The sequence below is a fragment of the Xenopus laevis genome, chromosome 3S, assembly GCF_017654675.1.
Source record: "Xenopus laevis strain J_2021 chromosome 3S, Xenopus_laevis_v10.1, whole genome shotgun sequence".
In the NCBI taxonomy this organism is placed as follows: domain Eukaryota; kingdom Metazoa; phylum Chordata; class Amphibia; order Anura; family Pipidae; genus Xenopus; species Xenopus laevis.
This window is the reverse complement of record NC_054376.1, coordinates 37,341,625-37,360,882: the sequence shown is the minus strand read 5'-3', so window position 1 is coordinate 37,360,882 and position 19,258 is coordinate 37,341,625. Positions and strand designations below refer to the sequence as shown.

The 19,258-nt window shown below is 39.8% G+C and overlaps 1 protein-coding gene across 3 annotated transcripts in view; it reads right to left on the bottom strand.

The window, feature by feature from the left end:
• Positions 1–1,370: 1,370 nt before the first annotated feature.
• The window catches only part of megf11.S (multiple EGF-like-domains 11 S homeolog), a 219,190-nt gene continuing 201,302 nt past the window's right edge, over positions 1,371–19,258 (bottom strand). For 2 of the 3 annotated variants that reach the window (XM_041588193.1, XM_018255246.2), the window contains 5 exons: positions 18,774–18,902; positions 15,003–15,236; positions 12,314–12,370; positions 4,884–5,090; positions 1,371–1,731 (listed from right to left, as the gene is read on the bottom strand). In XM_041588193.1, the coding sequence (XP_041444127.1) occupies positions 1,559–1,731; positions 4,884–5,090; positions 12,314–12,370; positions 15,003–15,236; positions 18,774–18,902 (800 nt within the window). In that variant the 3' untranslated portion in view covers positions 1,371–1,558. The remainder of the gene's footprint in view (positions 1,732–4,883; positions 5,091–12,313; positions 12,371–15,002; positions 15,237–18,773; positions 18,903–19,258) is intronic. The other variant, XM_041588194.1, reaches the window with a different exon arrangement.

Below are 19,258 nucleotides of genomic sequence, written 5' to 3'. Positions count from 1 at the left end.
ATTTTTTAATTAAAGTATATTGGAAATAGGTTTCTTTTTCATTAAAGAAATAAAAATGGGATTTTTTTTTTGCCTTTACCTGCCCTTTAAGCGCCTGCCAAATGAAAGGAAGACAAACCTATCTTTCCACTATAACAGTACAGCAGGTGTGCAGCTACATGATGAAGTGGCATTTTGCAACACAATTACATAAATCCCACAGCCAAAAACAGTTAACTGACCCTTTAAATCGGGCCAACATCCTATCTTGGCATAAAAAACTTCCATGTCAGTGGTACACCCCATTTGTCTTCATCTCTGCCACTATCCTACCTTCTTCTTACACCTACTTCTTCCTCCTGAGTACACCAATGCAGCTGCTCTGGAAGGGAATATTATCATCCCAGTTTGGCTTATGCCTTGATGTGAATTAAAGCAACAGTGACTAGTTAGAGCTTGTAGTGTGAGAATCCCATGGGTAGAAAAAAGTACAGGTAATGGCACAGGAGTGAATTCATCCTTGTTTCTTCTTGATCTTACTTTTAATTTTTTTTTTGGAGAAAATATATGGAGACTTGTCTTGAATTACTGTTCATTACAGTCCATTATAGTTCATTCTACGGCGTACAGAACAGAATCATTGGCCACAAATAGTGGCTGTGGGGGTGGTTGCACATCATACGTTGATTATTATGAAAAGGGATCCATGATAATATGTTGCACTGCTGTAAACTTTCTTATACTTAATGTAACAAAAATATCCATGTGACTTTACCCTAAAGATCATGACTTTCCCATAAGAAACAGCCAGTACAATGGGATACTTTAGGGATTGCAGCGGAACCTGGAGTGACAGCGAGAGGGTATGAGAGATGAATCTATTCCCTCACCTCCCACTGTCATTCTCACCTGAGTATGTCAGTTATTTTCATATATTTGGTTTCGATTAACTTTTGAACATGCCCCCCATGATGCATCTGAGACAGTTCTTTAGATGCCCAAGTCATCTATCAATCTTCTATAAAGAATGGCTGTGCTGCATTAAGAAAGAATGGCACCATCAATTCTTCCAGTAGGAGCTTCAGAAGAAATCTCAATGGATGAATATTCCATAGTTCCTTCTTCATTGATGACACAAAGATCTGAACAAGTAGATATTTCCTTGGCAGCTGCCCCATGGCCAATATACTTATATATTTCCACTGATAATAAACTATTTTTGTTCACAGCTTCCCAGGGACAGCTATATTATTTATACAGTATATACATATATATATACATATATATATACAGTTGGGACCTGTGATTAGGTGTGTGTATATACTGCAGTTTGGTGTGAGTCTTACATTATATTACTTTTCCCCATTCATTACCTCTGACCAGTACATATCTTGTTAAAACAGATGGCTGCTGGCGTGGCATTTATATATCGTGTATATGCAGTATACACACACAATTACTTGTCCTATAATTACTTATTAGTATAAAAAAAGTCTCCTAATGACATGCATGATTCCAGAGATGCCAGACCCAACACAAAGGTGTATTGCAGTTTTCCCATCACTGTCCTTGGTCTCCTCTATGTCTGCTCCTCTATTTGCTTGTCCCAGTATGTCCCATGAGAGGGGCTAAGTCGGACCGGAAGTAAGTCATAGTGGCTGGGTATGTGGCTGTTCCGTGGCAGGTCGTATGGGTTCTGCATATAGTTGGGGATCTGATGCTGGGCCTCCTGCAGAAGGATTAGGGTGGGCTCTATGTAAAAAACAGTAGAAAAGTGTTAGTGTGCAGTGTAAGCATAACCCTAACAGCTTCCCTCTACACAAAATACTAATGGATTGTGCAAGAAAGAAAAAAGACGGCAGGCCCAACAAAAGACTGGGCAAATAGGTGCAAATATTTTGATACAATTTATAGGTTATAAGGAAAACAATTGTTACATGTAGCTTGGCCACTGAGCATAAAACATCGCATTCCTGCTGTTATTGTTATTCAGTAAAAACACAAGGGCTGCCTTGATTCTTCCATGGTGGAGCTTTGTGGCCTGAGGCCTCTCATTGATTTGTGCTTTTACATCACACGGCCCTTAGGCCAAGAGGAACATTTCTAGTAAACGATAGTGGAACGGTTAGGAGAGGACAAGATTTAAATTATTCTTCCTCCATAGTCCAGAGCGCTTTTTTGTTGTTGAATTATTGTATCTATTGTTAGCACCCGGCTATTAACGGGAGTGCTGAGTGCACTGGATGTTTATACAGGTATAGGATCCCTTTTTATCCGAAAACCCGTTATCCAGAAAATTCTGTATTATGGAAAGCCTGTCTCCCAGAGAATCCATTTTATCCAAATAATCCACATTTTTTAAATCAATTTCCTTTTTCTCTGTAATAATAAAACAGTAGCTTGTACTTGATCCCAACTAAGTAATAATTAATCCTTATTGGAAGCTAAACCAGTCTATTGGGGTTATTTAATGTTTTCATAATTTTCTAGTAGACAATGTATGGAGATCCAAATTACAGAAATATCCATTATCTGGAAGACCCTAGGTCCCGAGCATTCTGGATAACAGGTTCCATACCTGTATATATAAATATATATATTTTTCCCTTAGCAATAGATATAGAATCAGTGGTTGGTGCCTTCTTAATGCAATTAAAATAAAGAAAATTCAGATGGAACATTAAAATGCCTTTATACCCTGCCACTTTCTGCCTTATATGTGAAAAATAATTCTCTGTAAAGCTAACAAGATAACTTTAAGCAATATACTTCTATTTTTCCCTATGGCTATGCCTACTGGAAATTTCAAAAGTTGAATAATATTTCATTTATTTTCTTCCTTGGAATAGTCTGTGTAGATATTACTGGCTTGCACTATAGATTGCTCCTTACCTAAGCCGAAGTGTATGCAGCTCCTTACCATCTCCCACCAGGCTCTTATTGAATATAGTGGTGAGGAGCACGGCACAATATTATATCACTGGGTGGGGGGGAAAGTGAATTGAACAATAAATGACACTATTCATACCACAGACATCTCTGAGTTCTCTTATAGCTTACGGCTCCTGCTTGTGGAAGCTCCCATGAGATTTAAAGCAATGGTGTCAACCTGAGGCCCTTCAGATACTTGCTGATCAATTGCCAACTCCCCCCTGTCCTGGGAGATGTACTGGGGAGCCAGAGGGAGATCAACACAACTTTAACTGATTAATGTTGTTTATAGAAAACCAAAGAAAGAATTCAGCAAGCGGTATCAGGAAGCACAACCCATCTATTCAGAGACATCAAACAGCTTTAGCAAACTCCAAAGAGCTTATTTATAAACACAGGGCACCAATTTAAATATCTATATTTGTCTCGTGCATTTTCCTTCATGTGCACAGGGGTTCACACGGAGCTCCCCTATAAAAGCCCTATGCCAACTTCAATAGAAATAAATGTGCAGTGAGTTAATATCGTGTGCAAACAAATACAATTAGTGTTGCCTTTATATCTTTTTATCCATAAGCATATAGGAAAGTTTATAACGATACTGTCATCACATAAATTCCAGACACCACTGCATTGTTTCTATTACACAAGTGACTCATATTTCAGACTAATTGGCACTGGTATTATATGAGCTTTAAATTGCCTTTACCTTCTGCCATTTTTGTGGCTACACCAGCCACAAACCCCTCCAGGATCCAGGAAGCAGCATATAACATGGTCTAAAGAGATCCTGACATGCAAATACATGTTCTTTATTTCTGACAGAATTTATGGAACGTAGTATTTTCTGAAAATGGGGTATTTTAAAGAGAGACAGCAATCCAGCTGTGCTTTATTGTAGGGATTTTACAATATGCAGCATCAATTGCCCTTTAGTTTGAAGGTTTATTATATATACTGCCCTGCGGCAAATCCATTCTTCCTGTTTCTGATATTGAGTGAAGCTTGTGAGTTTATTATTTGGATTGTGAATTTATAGCATTAGAGTGCAAGCCCTTTAGAGCAGGGCCCTTCAATCCTATTTTTATTCTGTAGCCCTTGCCTATTATTTATTATTGTAATACAACGGTCTGTTATAAATGATTGTAAAGTGTGGAGTAACCTGCTCACACTATACAAAACCTGTTCTGTTAACCGTACATAAGCACAACAATTATTATACTGTATGTTTGTTTCAGAATTAAAGCCGTTTCCCCAAAGCTTTACACATTCTTTTCAGCTACACCATTTTAATTTTAAACTTCAGGTAGGAACATGGTTTTTTAATATATTATTGACTTCTCTTTGTTTCTGCTCCTACCTGAATTATATATATTATATATTACAGTTTCAAATTCATGTTTAAGGATTTGCCCAGAATCAATGACCCAGTAAACAAATTTTAGTATCCGGTATTTTCTGCGGCACAGCAAATTGTAATTTTTTTTTTTTGATGTAGAACAAATCAAGGGTTTGTAAAAAAAAAAAAATCAATTTTGCAGGAATATTTGTAAAGATTGTCGTCCATCTGTACCAATAAGTGATGCTCCCTGGGAGTATCTGATGCTGAAGTGTCGCTGTTATTTGATTTATTTGGCTGAAACAACAAAGAGCATATTTATAAAGTGGAAGAATTGAAAATGGGTTCAGGAGCTGGAGATGTCTTGAGATGTTGCTTTTGGTTTACAAACACTGCTGATGAGAAGAAATTCTCCATAATTTCTTCTCTGTGCAATAGTGATCTTATAGAGGGGAAACGCAAATGAATGAAGGTGACAGAGACTGGGGAGAGGTCAGGTAGGGATTCCTTGCTGAGAAGGTGATAGAAAGCTAGTGTCCAAGTCATACAAAGCTATAAAAAAAAAACATGTTCCATTGAATGACTTCTAATGGGGGCATGCATGTGTGTAGCTGCAATGGAGACTAGAACTTACCCACATCATACACATTTGTGTTAGCTTTGGATGAGGGTGGCATATCTGAGAATGGGGCGTCTGTATGAACAGGAGATGTCATTTCCACGTAGTTGCTCTCTGAGTGTTTGTAGGGCTGCACAGGGGGATCTTTAATGGTGGCATAAGGGTTCTCACTGCTGCTCAGAGAGAAGGTGCTGGAACTGCACCCTGACTCTTTCATGCAATCTGTAAAAAGCAACAAACACAAGTCACTCGGGAGTCGGCGGGGGGCTAATAAGGCAGCAAGCAAAAGAAGATAGGAGAGAGAAGGTATCTTGACCAATGATGGCTTGGATCCATGCTAGCAAATAGGGGATTAATACAAGTGGAGACTATGAAGGAGCAGATACCTTCCAGATAACTATGTATGAATTAGCCGTTATATTGCCTTCCATCGAAGAAAGGGTGTAAGAAGCAGGGTTTGTTAATCAGATAGTGTTAACTGGGGAAAATGGATTATGTTAAGAATTATTGTATTGATTAAGAGTTGAGCAGGGAACATGGACAGGGGCATAACTACAGAGGAAGCAGACCCTGCGGTTACAGTGGGGCCCAGAAGTGTAGGGGGCCCAGTGAGGTCCTTATTAATGAGCAACTTTAACAAATCTTAGTGGAATAGCCCAACTTTTCAATATTTTGGGTCCCTAAATTGAATTTGCAGTGGGGCCCAGTAAAATCTAGTTACACCACTGAATGTGGAGTTTATAAACCCAGACTTATTTCCATTATTTTCCCTCAGATACAATTATTTTCAATCAGCTCCTCTCATTGGCAATGAGTCACTATACTAGGTGCTTCTCTATGGGAGGGAGGTTTCATTTATTCTAATATGGCACCCTCTGTTGTCTATGTCCACCCCTGTATAATTGTATAGTTAAATGCAACTTTATTGACTGCATATTCAAGGAAAAATATGTGGTGAGAATCTTGCCTCAGGTGGCATGGAGCGGCCAGTTACCAGGGGTGGCAAAAGCTGCCTCTGGTAACTTTAAGAGCCAAATTTAAGGTTTTTAAAATGGAAATTCGGTGGTGTGGCCCCTCCTTGTCTCACTCCAACGCTACAAGTTAAAAGTGCGGAGTGGGAGGGGCAGCAGCCCCTGGAACGCGCCTGGGTATGCCTTCTATTTGAGGGTCAGAGCACACTTAACTGAAATGCAATAATATAGAGTAGCTAAGGAAGGGATCTCCTATGTGCAGCCCAATAACTGGCAGAGAATGGTGGGAACTACAGTATATGGTTGAAAGATAGTAGAGAGCACCAGGTGATTGCCCTGATCTTAGAGTTAAACGCTACTGCTATTTCTCCTTGGATATCTGCTGTACAGCTTTAAGAGGTCTAATGGAAGTTGAGTGAATGTGTAATGGAAGATGAGTAAAAGAATGGAGCTGAACATGGGTTACACAGCAGGTAAAATGGGCAGATTATGAATGAGGAACTGAGAAATAAGCAATAAACAAACATCCTAAAGAGTATATGTGTAAAGATGATAGGTGTAAATATCTCTGTGTGTATGTATGGTTGGGTTAGCAGAATATAGGGTAGGGAACAGTACATCAGATACAATGCTAGAGTTACAGAAGCCTCTAACGCATCAATCCCCAACCAGTGGCTCACGACCAATATGTTGATGACCAACCCCTTGCATGTTGCTCCCAGTGACCTCAAAGTAAGTGCTTCTCTTTGAATTAGAGGCCCGAAGGCAAGTTTTGGTTAGATAAAAACCAGTTATATGACCAAACAAAGCCTCCTGTAGGTTGCCAGTCCACATAAGCACAGCAAATAGCCAATCACAGCCATCATTTGGCACCCCAAGAACATTGTTCATGCTTGCTCCTTTAACGTCAGGAGTAAAAAAGTTTGGGGGCCCCTGCTCTAATCTATAATACCATGCTAATGTTACAGAATGCAATAGGATACAAGAGGTGAAGCTGATGCAGTGAAATGCACCCCAGAATAACTTTTGAAATGAAAATTGTTTGCAGGAAATACAATTTAGGTTACAGTTTGAATTTCTACTTTCAAGCCTTTCTACTTTTCAAAGCAGAATCGACCTGAGTGCCATCCCATTGTCAATTTACATTCTAGCCATTGGGAAGGCATTTAGGGGAGATTAGTCGCCCGAAGAAGAGGCGATTTGTCGCTGGGTGACTAATCTCCCCCAGTTGCCATGTGTGCCACCACCCTTAATGTCAGCTAGGCTACTGCAATCTGGCGTTTCACATCATACCAACTTATATATCCAGTTACAGACCTCTAGATGTTGTGGTTGAAGTACATGTCTAGCTGCTTAATATATAAGAATAGATTCTAACTTCTACATCTTGAGCAGGTGCTCTGTAGCTAGACACATTCCTGCAGAGAAGAGTCATTCTCTTCACAATAGCGGGTTTACTGAACTTGTCATCCACTCATTTCACCCACAAGCCACATAAACAGATCTTGCCCAAACTGGCTGAACACTTTTTGCCTTTCTAATTATTAGAGTTCAAGAAATGTGGTAGAAAGGTGCAGCCTCATCCATGACTTCTAACACGTTCCCATGGGAAAGTATCTGAACACAACTTCTAATCATTCAAATTCCCTATTGAAGCCACAATGTCCCTATTGAAGACACATCTTTGCCAACACAGATGCCACTACATCATACAATTGTTGACAATCATGTGCTCCAATAGTTTGGGGAAGGTCTGTTCCTGTTTCAGCAAAATAATACCCCCCATACTCAAAGTTGGGTCCATGCAGAATGGGTTGGCTAATATGGAATTGGAAGAAGTTTACTGGAATGTACAGAGCCTTAAACTTAATCCAGCCATGGGATGAATTGGTACACTGACTGTGAGCCAGGCCTGATCCCCCAACGTCTTATGTATGAATGGAAGCAAATCCCACCAGAAAAATTTAGAGGGAAGCTTTCAAAGAGGGAAATATAGGGAAAAGGCTGTTTAGCATCAGAGATTATATTAATAAACCTGGCTGTGGAATGAAATGTTGGATAGGCAGGTGTCCATATACTTTTGGCCACATAGAGTTCAAACATACTGGTTAATGTAAAGGCATCAATGCACAGTATGTTATAACTGTTGTTAAAATATGGAACCATTGACATACCTGTTTATATACCTATGTCCTTTTAACATGAAGGCACCATATATTTTAGTATCAAGAGATCAGACAGGTTCTTGACCGTCTACAGTGTTTTTCATGTGTTGTCTTGTTGTTTGAAATCCATTCTAAATACTCAAACGGAATCAGAGCAAATGACTCAAGATAAGAATTATGGAAGGATTAATCTCCATTTTTATTAAAGGAACAGTAACAATTAAAGTGTTTTAAAGGAATGACCATATAATGTAGTGTTGCCCTGCACTGGTAAAACTGGAGTGTTTGCTTCAGAAACACAAATATAGTTTATATAAACAAGCTGCTGTGCAGTCATGGGGGCAGCCATTCAAGCACAGGATACACAGTAGATAACAGAGAAGTTCTGAAGAATCCCATTGTATACTACAGAGCTTATCTGTTATCTGCTGTGTATCCTGTGACTTTTATCCTTTCCCAGCTTGAATGGCTGCCCCCATTGTTACACAGCAGCTTGTTTGTATAAACTATAGTAGAGTTTCTGAAGCAAATACACCAGTTTTACCATTGCAGGACAACAAGACATTATATCTCATTACTTTAAACCACATTTGTTTTTTGGTGTTTCTGTTCCTTTAAATGCACATACACATATAGTACTCTGCCTGGGGAAACCTGTGACTGATTCAGCAATGACAGGGATTCGCTAAGGCTGAGTTTTAAACATTTTAAATATATGAAGCTCAAAGCAATATAGTCACAGGAAAAAATCACTGCACTATTATTACTTGTGTACAGGAATGTTATCCAGAAAGCTCTGAATTACAGGAAGGACATCTCCCATAGACTCTGTTGTAAGCAAATACTTTTTAAAATGATTTCCTTTTCCTCTGTAATAATACCTTTGAACAGCTTAGTTACCATCAAGCACAGTACATCATGCTCAATGGCAACTAAGTGGCTGCATGAATGGGGAATTGGTGGCAAAACAATTCTATTGGGGTTATTTAATGCCCATATGATTTTTAAAAAAAGACCCGAAGTGACGAAAACAGCCGAAATTGAAGTCCTGAAGCAGCGAAAAGACCCGAAGTCACGAAAGGAGGCGAAGTTGAAGTCCTGAAGCCTTGAGTTCAAATCTACTGAACACCAATTTGTGTTTTTTTATTTTTAATCCCCTAGCCACCAATGTATTATTGTAATATTCTATAGGCCCCTGCCACCAATGTTTTTTTTTTTTAAAAAAAAATTTCTGGGGCCCCAAATAATTTTTTACTTGTATGGGGGGCCCTGGCACCAATTTTTTTTTTCTTTTTGAATTTTTTTTGGGGGCTCCAATTTTTTTTTGTAATGGGCCCTTGCCACCAATGTTTTCTTTTAAAAAAAAATTTTGGGGCCCCAATTTTTTTTGTAACTTGTAAGGGGCCCCTGCCACCAATGTTTTTTTTGGGGGCCTCAATTTTTTTTTAACTTATAAGGGGGCCCTGACCATCAATAGCTTTTTATAACTTGTGTGTGTGTGTGGGGGGGGTTACTTTTTTAGGCGCTGATGTCTGTGTGGTCTTTTAACTGTGATGTGGAGTGGACAGGATATGGGGTGCGCCTTGGGCGTGAGGGTGGACGGGGCCCCAAAAATGTTGTTGTACGGGGTCCCGTGATTTCTAATTGCGGCCCTGTAAGCGTGTATGGCAATCCAAATTTTGGAAAGATTCCATATCTGGAAAACCCGACATCCTGAGCATTCTGGATAATAGACCCAAACCTTTTTTTTTTTTTTTAAAAAATGTGTAATTATTTCCTCTTTTAAAATGAACATGTTTCTTCACATTTTCACTTGGGTTTAAATGTTCCCTGAAAAATATCTAAAAATAATATTCTCAATGAGCTTTGAATACCTTGGCAAAGTGATACCACTGGTACTTTATAACAGAAAACATAATTGTCCACAATACTCTTGGCTCTGTTGGGTTGATTGCAAAAGACACAACAAAAAACACAAAATTATTTCAGGCATGTTGTGCATTGCATTTTTCTTGTATGCCAAATCAACAGATATTGCTCTCCACTGGTCTCTATAACAATCACCTGACTGTTTTATTATAGAGACTGTTTATATTCAATATACACTCACCGCCCAGTTTTAGCCCAAGATTTGCTTCTATGTCTATGTACTACAGCAAACATATAAATCCACTGATAATGTGTCAGGTTAGAAAACTACATCAAGGTGAAGATTAGCAGGTAAGGAATTTATGCTAATGTAGTGTTTCAAAAGTAATCTCCAATTATTCCAAACATAGAAAAAAAAGGGCCCCACGCTTATTCCTTCAATGGTGGTTTTATGCCTTTAAAAATGGGTGTTAGCCTTGGCGATGTCTCTCCTTTAATAGCAACAGCAGGGGAGGATTAGCCTTTGAGAGCAATGCTGTGGGCAGGAGACAATTTTCCCAAAAAATGCAACCAGGCAGGGAAACATATGGCCAGAGGTAAACAGGGCCGCCATGGGATTTACCCCGACTTGGAATGATGTCTTAGGAATTTTATGATCATAAGCTTGTAACTAAAAATCCTATTATAAAAAATTTATGCAAAAGGAACAGATATTAAATTATTAATAAAACAAGGGCCTGGGAATGTGAATTGTTAATTTTGTATATTTATAGTAAATCTGACCAGATCAGTCTCACTTCCATTATACTTTATTTTTACTTAACCCCCCATAACCTCCTTTGAACTCCCAATAATTCTACAAGCAGCCTATGTTTTTACTGTGTTGCATTTTGTTGGGTTTTCCTTGTTGTGCTGGTTCTAACAAAAGGCACAACATTTGCTTGAAGATCTGGGTGCTATTTTGGTCACAAGCACACTGCATACAAACAGGAAAAATACATCCTCGGCTTTAATTAGTACAAGGTTCTCTGCATCCCTTGAGTAGATGTGGCTTTGCATACTCAGAGGGGATGGATCTTTGTTCATAGATTTTGCTTACCATAAGATAATGAGCTCTGCACGAAGGCACCTAGTGGGCTTTACGTTTGCGGATTAGCAACCCTGCATTACCGTAATGAGCTACAACAAGAGTAAAACACGTCTACAACTGGGAACTGATCATCTTGTACCTAGATGTGCTTTTAAAACTCAGTGGGTGATCATCAGACTACACTTTAACCATGAACAAGATAACATTTAAGGCACATTTTCCTATTATGGCACACTGATCCTGTAGGGTCTTTCTTGTTTCCCCCCCCCCACTTAACTATGAGTTGCTTCGGTGCTATTCTTCATATGACTTACTTGTTATTGACTGTGCTCTGAATCTTTGCACCCTTCACACATCAATTAAGGGGTTTCAGGATGGCTCAGCATATAGTGGACCTAGTTATGTGCAGCTGAGCTAGCTTGCACCTTGTACAAAGGTTTACAGGTCATCACCATGGGTTTGAAAAAAAGAAGGAAGGCCAGTGAATGACATTTACTGTGCTAAAGGTGCACTAATAATAATAGAGACTCTCAGTAGTATATATAGTGTTTTTCATCACAAGTAATGTATATAGGGATATTAACAAATGCCATCATCCTATGGAACTGGATATGAAAGCATAAATTACTAACTTAAGGGAATCCTCCTTTATGCATTTACTGCTACCTTTCATAGCAGACACCTTGACTGTGTAAGGACCTGTCTATGTACAAGTCCACGCATTTGTATTTTCGTCCTTTGATTGGCTGTCACAATTCAGCCAATCGGTTTAAGGACGGCAAAAAAAAGGGGCATGTGCACTAGTGAGCGGCTCACTAGTTATAACAAAAAGGGAAAGGTTAGCACAGAAAACAGGGTAATAAGAACATGTAAAGGGGTGCTTCGATGATATAAGATAAAAATAGGAGAGAGGAATAGGAAAAGGGGAACATTTAGCTATTAAAAAATTAATTGGAAAGCTGGAGACTCAAGGCAATAAAAGAAAGCGTAATCAAGCCAAAAATTCTAAAAAAAAAGAATATATATATATTCATATATAAACTATGTTATTTTTTAGTATATGATTAAATAAGAGGTTTTCTCTACACAAAGGGTTGTAGGACATTGTTGACATAACAGAGGAGGAATGAACTATATGCAACATGTTAGTAGGAGCATAATTAGAAATGTTAATTGTACTGAGTAACAACCTACACTCAATACCAATGATAGTAGATACCATAGAAACATACATCCGGGGGCTGCTTTACCAGCTGCTTATCTCTGTAATCCATTAACAAACCTGTAACTGGAAGAAACATTGTTTTGGAGACATTGAAAATCCTAAGATGTAGCAAGCAGCATCCCTACCTTTGAAGCCATTTTCCATAATGTAAGTGTTCTGATGTCTTTCCATGTCACAGGAACCTGTAGCAGAAAGTTAAGCAAAAGACACTGAGCAGTTGAGATGCACGTAGGATAAAAATCAACAAATTATATTTTTACTTTCAGCTTGTTCTTGCAGAGAACATGAGGTATGTTAGTAAAAAAGCAACTAATGTGATCTGAGTACGCTATTAGTCATTACTAATAAAAGCACCGTCTGTATCTTCTAAACAATACAGTTCCATTATGCACATTATGTCTCTGTTATAGAGCTGTATAATTCATCCTAGCAAGTAAATTACAACTCAAGCATCTCTTGACAGTCATATTGATGAGACATGCTGGAAGTTACAGTCCAGGAACAGCATGGGGGGGTCACAATTTGGAAACTGCTAGAAGAGAAGTAAAGTATAGATGTTAATCTCTTGGAGACGCATAATTAGCAGCGATTTTCTGCTTTAAGTCCTTGCTGCAGCTTCTTTTTCTGTCTTACTAAATTTCTGTTGTCCAAATCTTCTCTGTAAACTGAAAGGCCTCCCCCAAAGCTCCAAGCCTTTGTGTAGGGGATCAAAAAGTGAAATCTTGCACCATTTGGACTGAAAAGCCAAGGAGAAGCTATGCTTAAAGGGATACTGTCATGGGAAAAAAAATTTTTCTCAAAATGAATCAGTTAATAGTTCTGCTCCAGCAGAATTCTGCACTGAAATCCATTTCTCAAAAGAGCAAACAGATTGAGGAAAGGCTGATGTCGGCCTGAAACGTCGCTGTATTTCTGTCTTGCTAAAGCCATTTTTCTAATAAAGGCTTTTTAAGGAACCTGACTGGATGTGTGGTGCTGTCTACCTGGGAAAGCTGTTATCTTGTGTTAGGGAGCTGCTATCTGGTTACCTTCCCATTGATCTTTTGTTTGGCTGCTGGGGGGAAAAGGGAGGGGGTTATATCACTCCAACTTGCAGTACAGCAGTAAAGAGTGATTGAAGTTTATCAGAGCACAAGTCACATGCCTTGGGGCAGCTGGGAAATTGACAATATGTCTAGCCCCATGTCAGATTTCAAAATTGAATATAAAAAAATCTGTTTGCTCTTTTGAGAAATGGATTTCAGTGCAGAATTCTGCTGGAGCAGCACTATTAACTGATTCATTTGGAAAAAAAAATATTTTCCCATGACAGTATCCCTTTAAGTGGTTCAGTAGACCCAAAACCAGAGACAGTGGAACCTACTTCATACTGAGTCCACTACATATTATAGTTTTTAATGCACCATTACTATACAATTTGCTTTACATGGAAATAGTGGCACTGTGGTAGTGGAAAAAGGCCGATATGAAAACAGGAGACATTATATTCTAGCTATATCAGTAGTGAACAAGCAACTACTTGTCAATAAACACTCATATTTGCGGTATCATATGTAGAAATAACAATCTGAACAAACTATTACAGGCTTTGTGGAAACTGTGTAGCATAGCACAATGTGTTGCAATGTAAAGCTGGGGATGATTACAAACTGGTGCCACTGGTATGAGATAACTGCAGGGTTTAGCAATAAATGAGGAAGCATGAATCCATCCTGCCTGTAAGAATGCAGTTAGGTGATTAAATATAATAGCTCTCAGAGCAATAAAACATCATACATAAATATGCATTACTGCGTGATAAAACAAAACACTGGGAGATTTAATATCACACACAAGGACTTGGTTTCATGCAAGTAAGGGCAGGGGCACACGGGCAGATTCGGGGAGATTTAGTCGCCTGGCGACTAATTGCCTCTTCTTTAGGGCGACAATCTCCCCGAACTGCCTTCCCCCTGCCTTCCGTCTGCTTTACTGAGAAAATGCCAGCGCAATGGCAATCACAACGCTTTTATTTCCCAAGTCACCCGAAGTTGCCTCACAAGGAAACTATGGGCGACTTTGGAAATTGAAGCGCAGCGAGTGCATTGGCGCAGGCGTTTTCTCATTATAGAAGGCAGGGGGAAGGCAGTTCGGGGAGATTGTCGCCCCGCAGAAGAAACGATTAGTCGCCTTGCGACTAAATCTCCCCCCGAATCTGCCCGTGTGCCCCTGCCCTAATAGTTGAAGCAATAAAATAAGTAACAAATAGAATGCTACAGAGACACGATCAAGGAGAAGGAGAAAAAGAGAGATAAAGCACAACAATGTAAGAAGGTGCACAAAGATAAATTAGTGTGATTAACGAGGGCACTCAATGCTCAATGTTTATCCGAACGACATCTCCTAGCATTCCCTGCCATATGCAATGTCATGGCTTCCATGGATGCTCGAAGCTGTACAGGTATAGGACTGGTTATCCAGAATGCTTGGGACCTGAGGTTCTCTGTATAAGGGATCTTTCTGTAATTTCGATCTTCATACCTTAAGTCTACTAAAAAATTATGTAAATATTAAATAAACACAATAGGCTGGTTTTGCTTCCAATAAGGATTTATTATATCTTGGTTTGGATCAAGTAGAATATTCTGTTTTATCATTACAGAGAAAAAGGAAATTGTTTAATCATTTTTTAAAATTTGGATTATTTGGATATAATTGAGTCTATTGAAGACAGCCTTTCTGTAATTCAGAGCTTTCTGGTTAATAGGTTTCTGGATAATGGATCCCATACCTGTAGTTCATTTAATGAAACAATGTTTAAGTTCTCAAATGTACCTGAGAGTGCGTTGTCTGTACTTGTCATGCGCATAGCCGGGGTATAGGCTACGTTAGGCATGTCATGGTCCTTGTCCTTCTGTCTCTGCCGATACAATAAGAAGAGGCCAAGCAGAGTCATGATGATCAGGAGCAGGACAATGATACCAATAATGGCACGGGCGGAATGTCTTTCAGAACCATGTGCTGGACTGATCTTGGTGTAAGGATTCAATTCCTCCATCATTAGGGCAGCTAAAGGGAGATTGACAACACAGGAGTTTATTCAGTATACAATAACGATCCCCAATATTAGTGATGCACCGAATCCAGGATTCGGTTCGGGATTCGGCCTTTTTCAGCAGGATTTGGATTCGGCCGAATCCTTCTGTCCAGCCGAACCGAATCCGATTCCTAATTTGCATATGCAAATTAGGGGTGGAGAGGGAAATCGTGTGACTTTTTGTCACAAAACAAGGAGGTAAAAAATGTTTTCCCCTTCCCACTCATAATTTGCATATGCAAATTAGGATTAAGATTCAGTTCGGTATTCGCTCCGAATCCTTCGTTCGGCCCAATCCAAAATAGTGGATTCAGTGCATCCCTACCCAATATGCAAACTCTCTCTGCTCTGAAGGCTAAGGTCCCCATAGACGCAAATATCTTTCGTTGCTGAACGACCGATTTTAGCAAATCCAACCTATCTGTCAAATTATCGTGAAGTTAGTGGGAATTCGAGCGATCGTACATCTTACGATTTTTCGGCCTACATCTGTCAGAAAACTGGGCAGGTTAAAAAAAAAATGATCGGTCCCAGTGCAATCTATCTATGTTTGCAGGGCCAAGCAGGCATCTACCCACAGTTTTCCCCGCAATATCGCCAGAAATGGTATTTTTAGTTGACGGACACATCGTACATTTAAACGATCGTTTCAAGATAATCGTGGTCTCGCGATAACTAAAAGATCTTTTAAAAATCTTTACATCTATGGTCAGCTTAAGGATACACCAGGAATGTGATGTTGGTTGTATCTGTCACATAGTTTATGCAATGTAATAAGTTTGGATACACATCACTCATGGGCAACATGCACAGTCTGAGGGTCTCACATGTGACTCCTGCCTACAAAAAAGAGGTAAACAATATATTTCATGCTGGCAAAGTGGCAATAGCTCCATACAATAGCTTATTATTCACTGATATACAGTATATCTAAACTAACATTTCATGCACAGGAATGAGAAATAAATCAGCTAGCAGAAAACTGCATGGTTAGGCGCAACTTTGTATGAAGGCAGTAACCTATAATAACCAAATGAGCTTTTTATATTCTAAAGTAGATTATAGAGGGGCTAACTTTCATAATATCCAGCTAGATATAGGAAATGTTAGCCCACAATTGAATAAATGAATAAATTGCCAAAGCAACTTAGTAATATGGACTCAGTTGTGAGGATGCTGGTGACCCACATACATGGAGCAGATTGTTGTTATTGGTTGCTTCACTGGTGTTGAATTGCTTCTTTGTTACTTAATTAGGGTCATGCTAGACCAAGCTTAGGACACATAAAATCTCATTTATTAAACAAGTGCAAAGAACAAAACAATGGAGCAAATAACCATCAAACTGCAGATATTCCCATCACGTTCCTATTATTGGTTACTTGATTGGCTCACCTCCAAATGGGCTCACGCAAAGAACAATGAGTACTTCAAAATAAGAAACACGAAGGGAGCCTCACAAAAAAGTAAAGCAAAAAGTAGCAGCACAGTTCTGCAATGACTCCCTTTATGTTTCTTATTTAGGTGCAAATAATCATGTTTTTATCAGCAGCGCAACGTTCCATCCCAGAACTGTGCCTACCACACCCTGGTTACTTGTGCAGAGAGTTAAAGGAGCCTTATTTCCATGTACTAAAACCCATCAGTGGTCGTGCCATTCAAAACCAGCTGTGCCATGAAATACTCTTTGAATCCACTGTCTGGGGGGTAGAGAGGGTGTTGTCTCTGCTAAGCACACCTTTTCCGGAAAAAAATACCGGCCTTCCTATATATTAATCTTTTTTCCATATTAATAACATTGGGATCTACCATCATTTTTACTGGCCAGGCTGGTAAAATACCAGCCACCTGGAAACCCTATAAGCACAGGCAGGAGGAGAGGCCTGAAACTCTAAATTTGCAGATAAAGGCCAGAGTGTTTGCGGAGCTGCAAAATGCCCAGGAGGTGATAAACGCTGCTAAGAGTGTCAGCACTGCAGTCTGCAGAGCTGACTGTGAACTCGCCTTGTGTCTGTGCTTGTTAAATGGGAACAGCTGCCTCTTTGCCAATTAAAAGGCAATATGGGGATGTTAGCAATACCTTGGGTCAAAAGCCAGACAATATTTTTTTTATAACACTCCGTATGACCCGCAGTTCAGCGCTGACCGAATCATCCAACGGACTCGCTACTGTTTACTTTGAAAAATGGCTTTTATTGACACACAATATATGAAAACATCGGCAGTGGGTAAGTGGTCAAACTAGGTGGTCAAACTAACGCGTTTCGTGCCCTCAGTGTTGGCACTTCATCAGACTCTGATGAACTGCGGGTCATGCGGAGTGTTGCAAGTTTGAAGTTGCCCGGTTACCGCGTGAGCAGCGGCCGACAGGGACACGCTACACATCAAGAGGGTGAGCTCCGCTTATCACAACCCTTAATATTGTAATATTTTTTTCTAGTTAGACAGATACCCTACATGTCCATATTGCAGATGTAATCTTTTGTATTAGGTCTGTTGTTTTTATTCTGTCCAATATAAAGTTTATTTTTGTCACTATTTTATTTATTAGTTGGATTCCCTAAGGTGCATTCCTTAGTGCCCACTAGGTGGAGGCACCACACTGTTAAAGGACACCTATCATAGCAAAACCATTTGTCAGCAAATGCTCTATGCTGCCTGCACCAGGAGCTCCCCTTGTGAGACTCTTCTTGCATAATAACCGAGTCCCCCACCTTGCCTAAAATCACTGGGGGGTAGGGTTGCCACCTTTTCCGTAATAAATACCGGCCTATATATTTATCTTTTTTCCCTATTGATAACATCAGGATCAACCATAATTTTTACCAGCCAGGCCAGTAAAATACCGGCAACCCTACTGGGGGGGGGATTGTGCATCTTTAAAATACATATTAGCATATTATACAATTCCTTATTCTTAGCAACTTTCTAATTGGTCTTATTTGTTATAGTTCTGAATTGTCTTCTTGTTCTGCCTCTTTCTAGCTGTCAGCATAGGGTTTCTACCTGTCCGGATTTCACCCAGACAGCCCGGTTTTTTGGAAGGGTTGCCCAGGTGAAAAGTGCCTGTCTGGATTTCCAAATTAAGAAATCCGGACAGGACATTTAACTTAATGACATGGCGATCAGCCCATTGCTGATCGCCACGTCAATCGCTATGTCACCTACCCTGCCCCCAACATCAGTGACCCGCCCCTGACATCACCTAATGTCACTGCCCCTCCCCCGACGTCACCCGGCCCGCCCCCCTGACGTCACCCAGCCCGGTCAACAAAGGAGGCTACAATATTGTTGGTATTGTGTCTTTATTACATATGTTTCTAATTAGACCCTCTTCATATTCATATTCCAGTCTCTGAAAAAACGAAATCGTTTAAAAAAATGAAAACCAATTACAAATAGTCTTAGAATACGTCTACACCATACTAAGTAAAAGGTGGGCCACCCCTCTAGAAGGCAGGAATCGTGTCCAAATGGTCACGTTATTCCCTCACACATATAGCTCTCACCCTGGTCACAACGAATTCCTTTGAATCCGGGATTACAGTAACACGTTCCAGTCACATGATCACAGGTGGCGTTGTTTAAACACTCGCACAGCTGGCGGCAGCCATAACCAAATGTTCCCGGTGGGCATTCTGTAGGGCCAAAGTTAAAATAAAGGTGTCTTATTCATCAGAGAGACAAGAATGCAGATAATATTTAGATAAGATTCATGTATTTTAGGACAGTGATATGCAGCGTCATTTTAAAAATATAGGCATGGGACCTGTTATACAGAATGCTCAGAACCTGGGGCTTTCCGGATAACGGACCTTTATACCTTAAGGGTCAGGGCACACAGGCAGATTCATGGAGATTAGTCAGCAGGCGACAAATCTAATCTTCTTTTGGGCGACTAATCTCCCAGAGCGGCCTCTCCTGCCTTCCCGTCGGCTAAAATCCAAATTGCCGGCGGGATGGCACTCGGCATGATTAATTTTCCGAGGTTGCC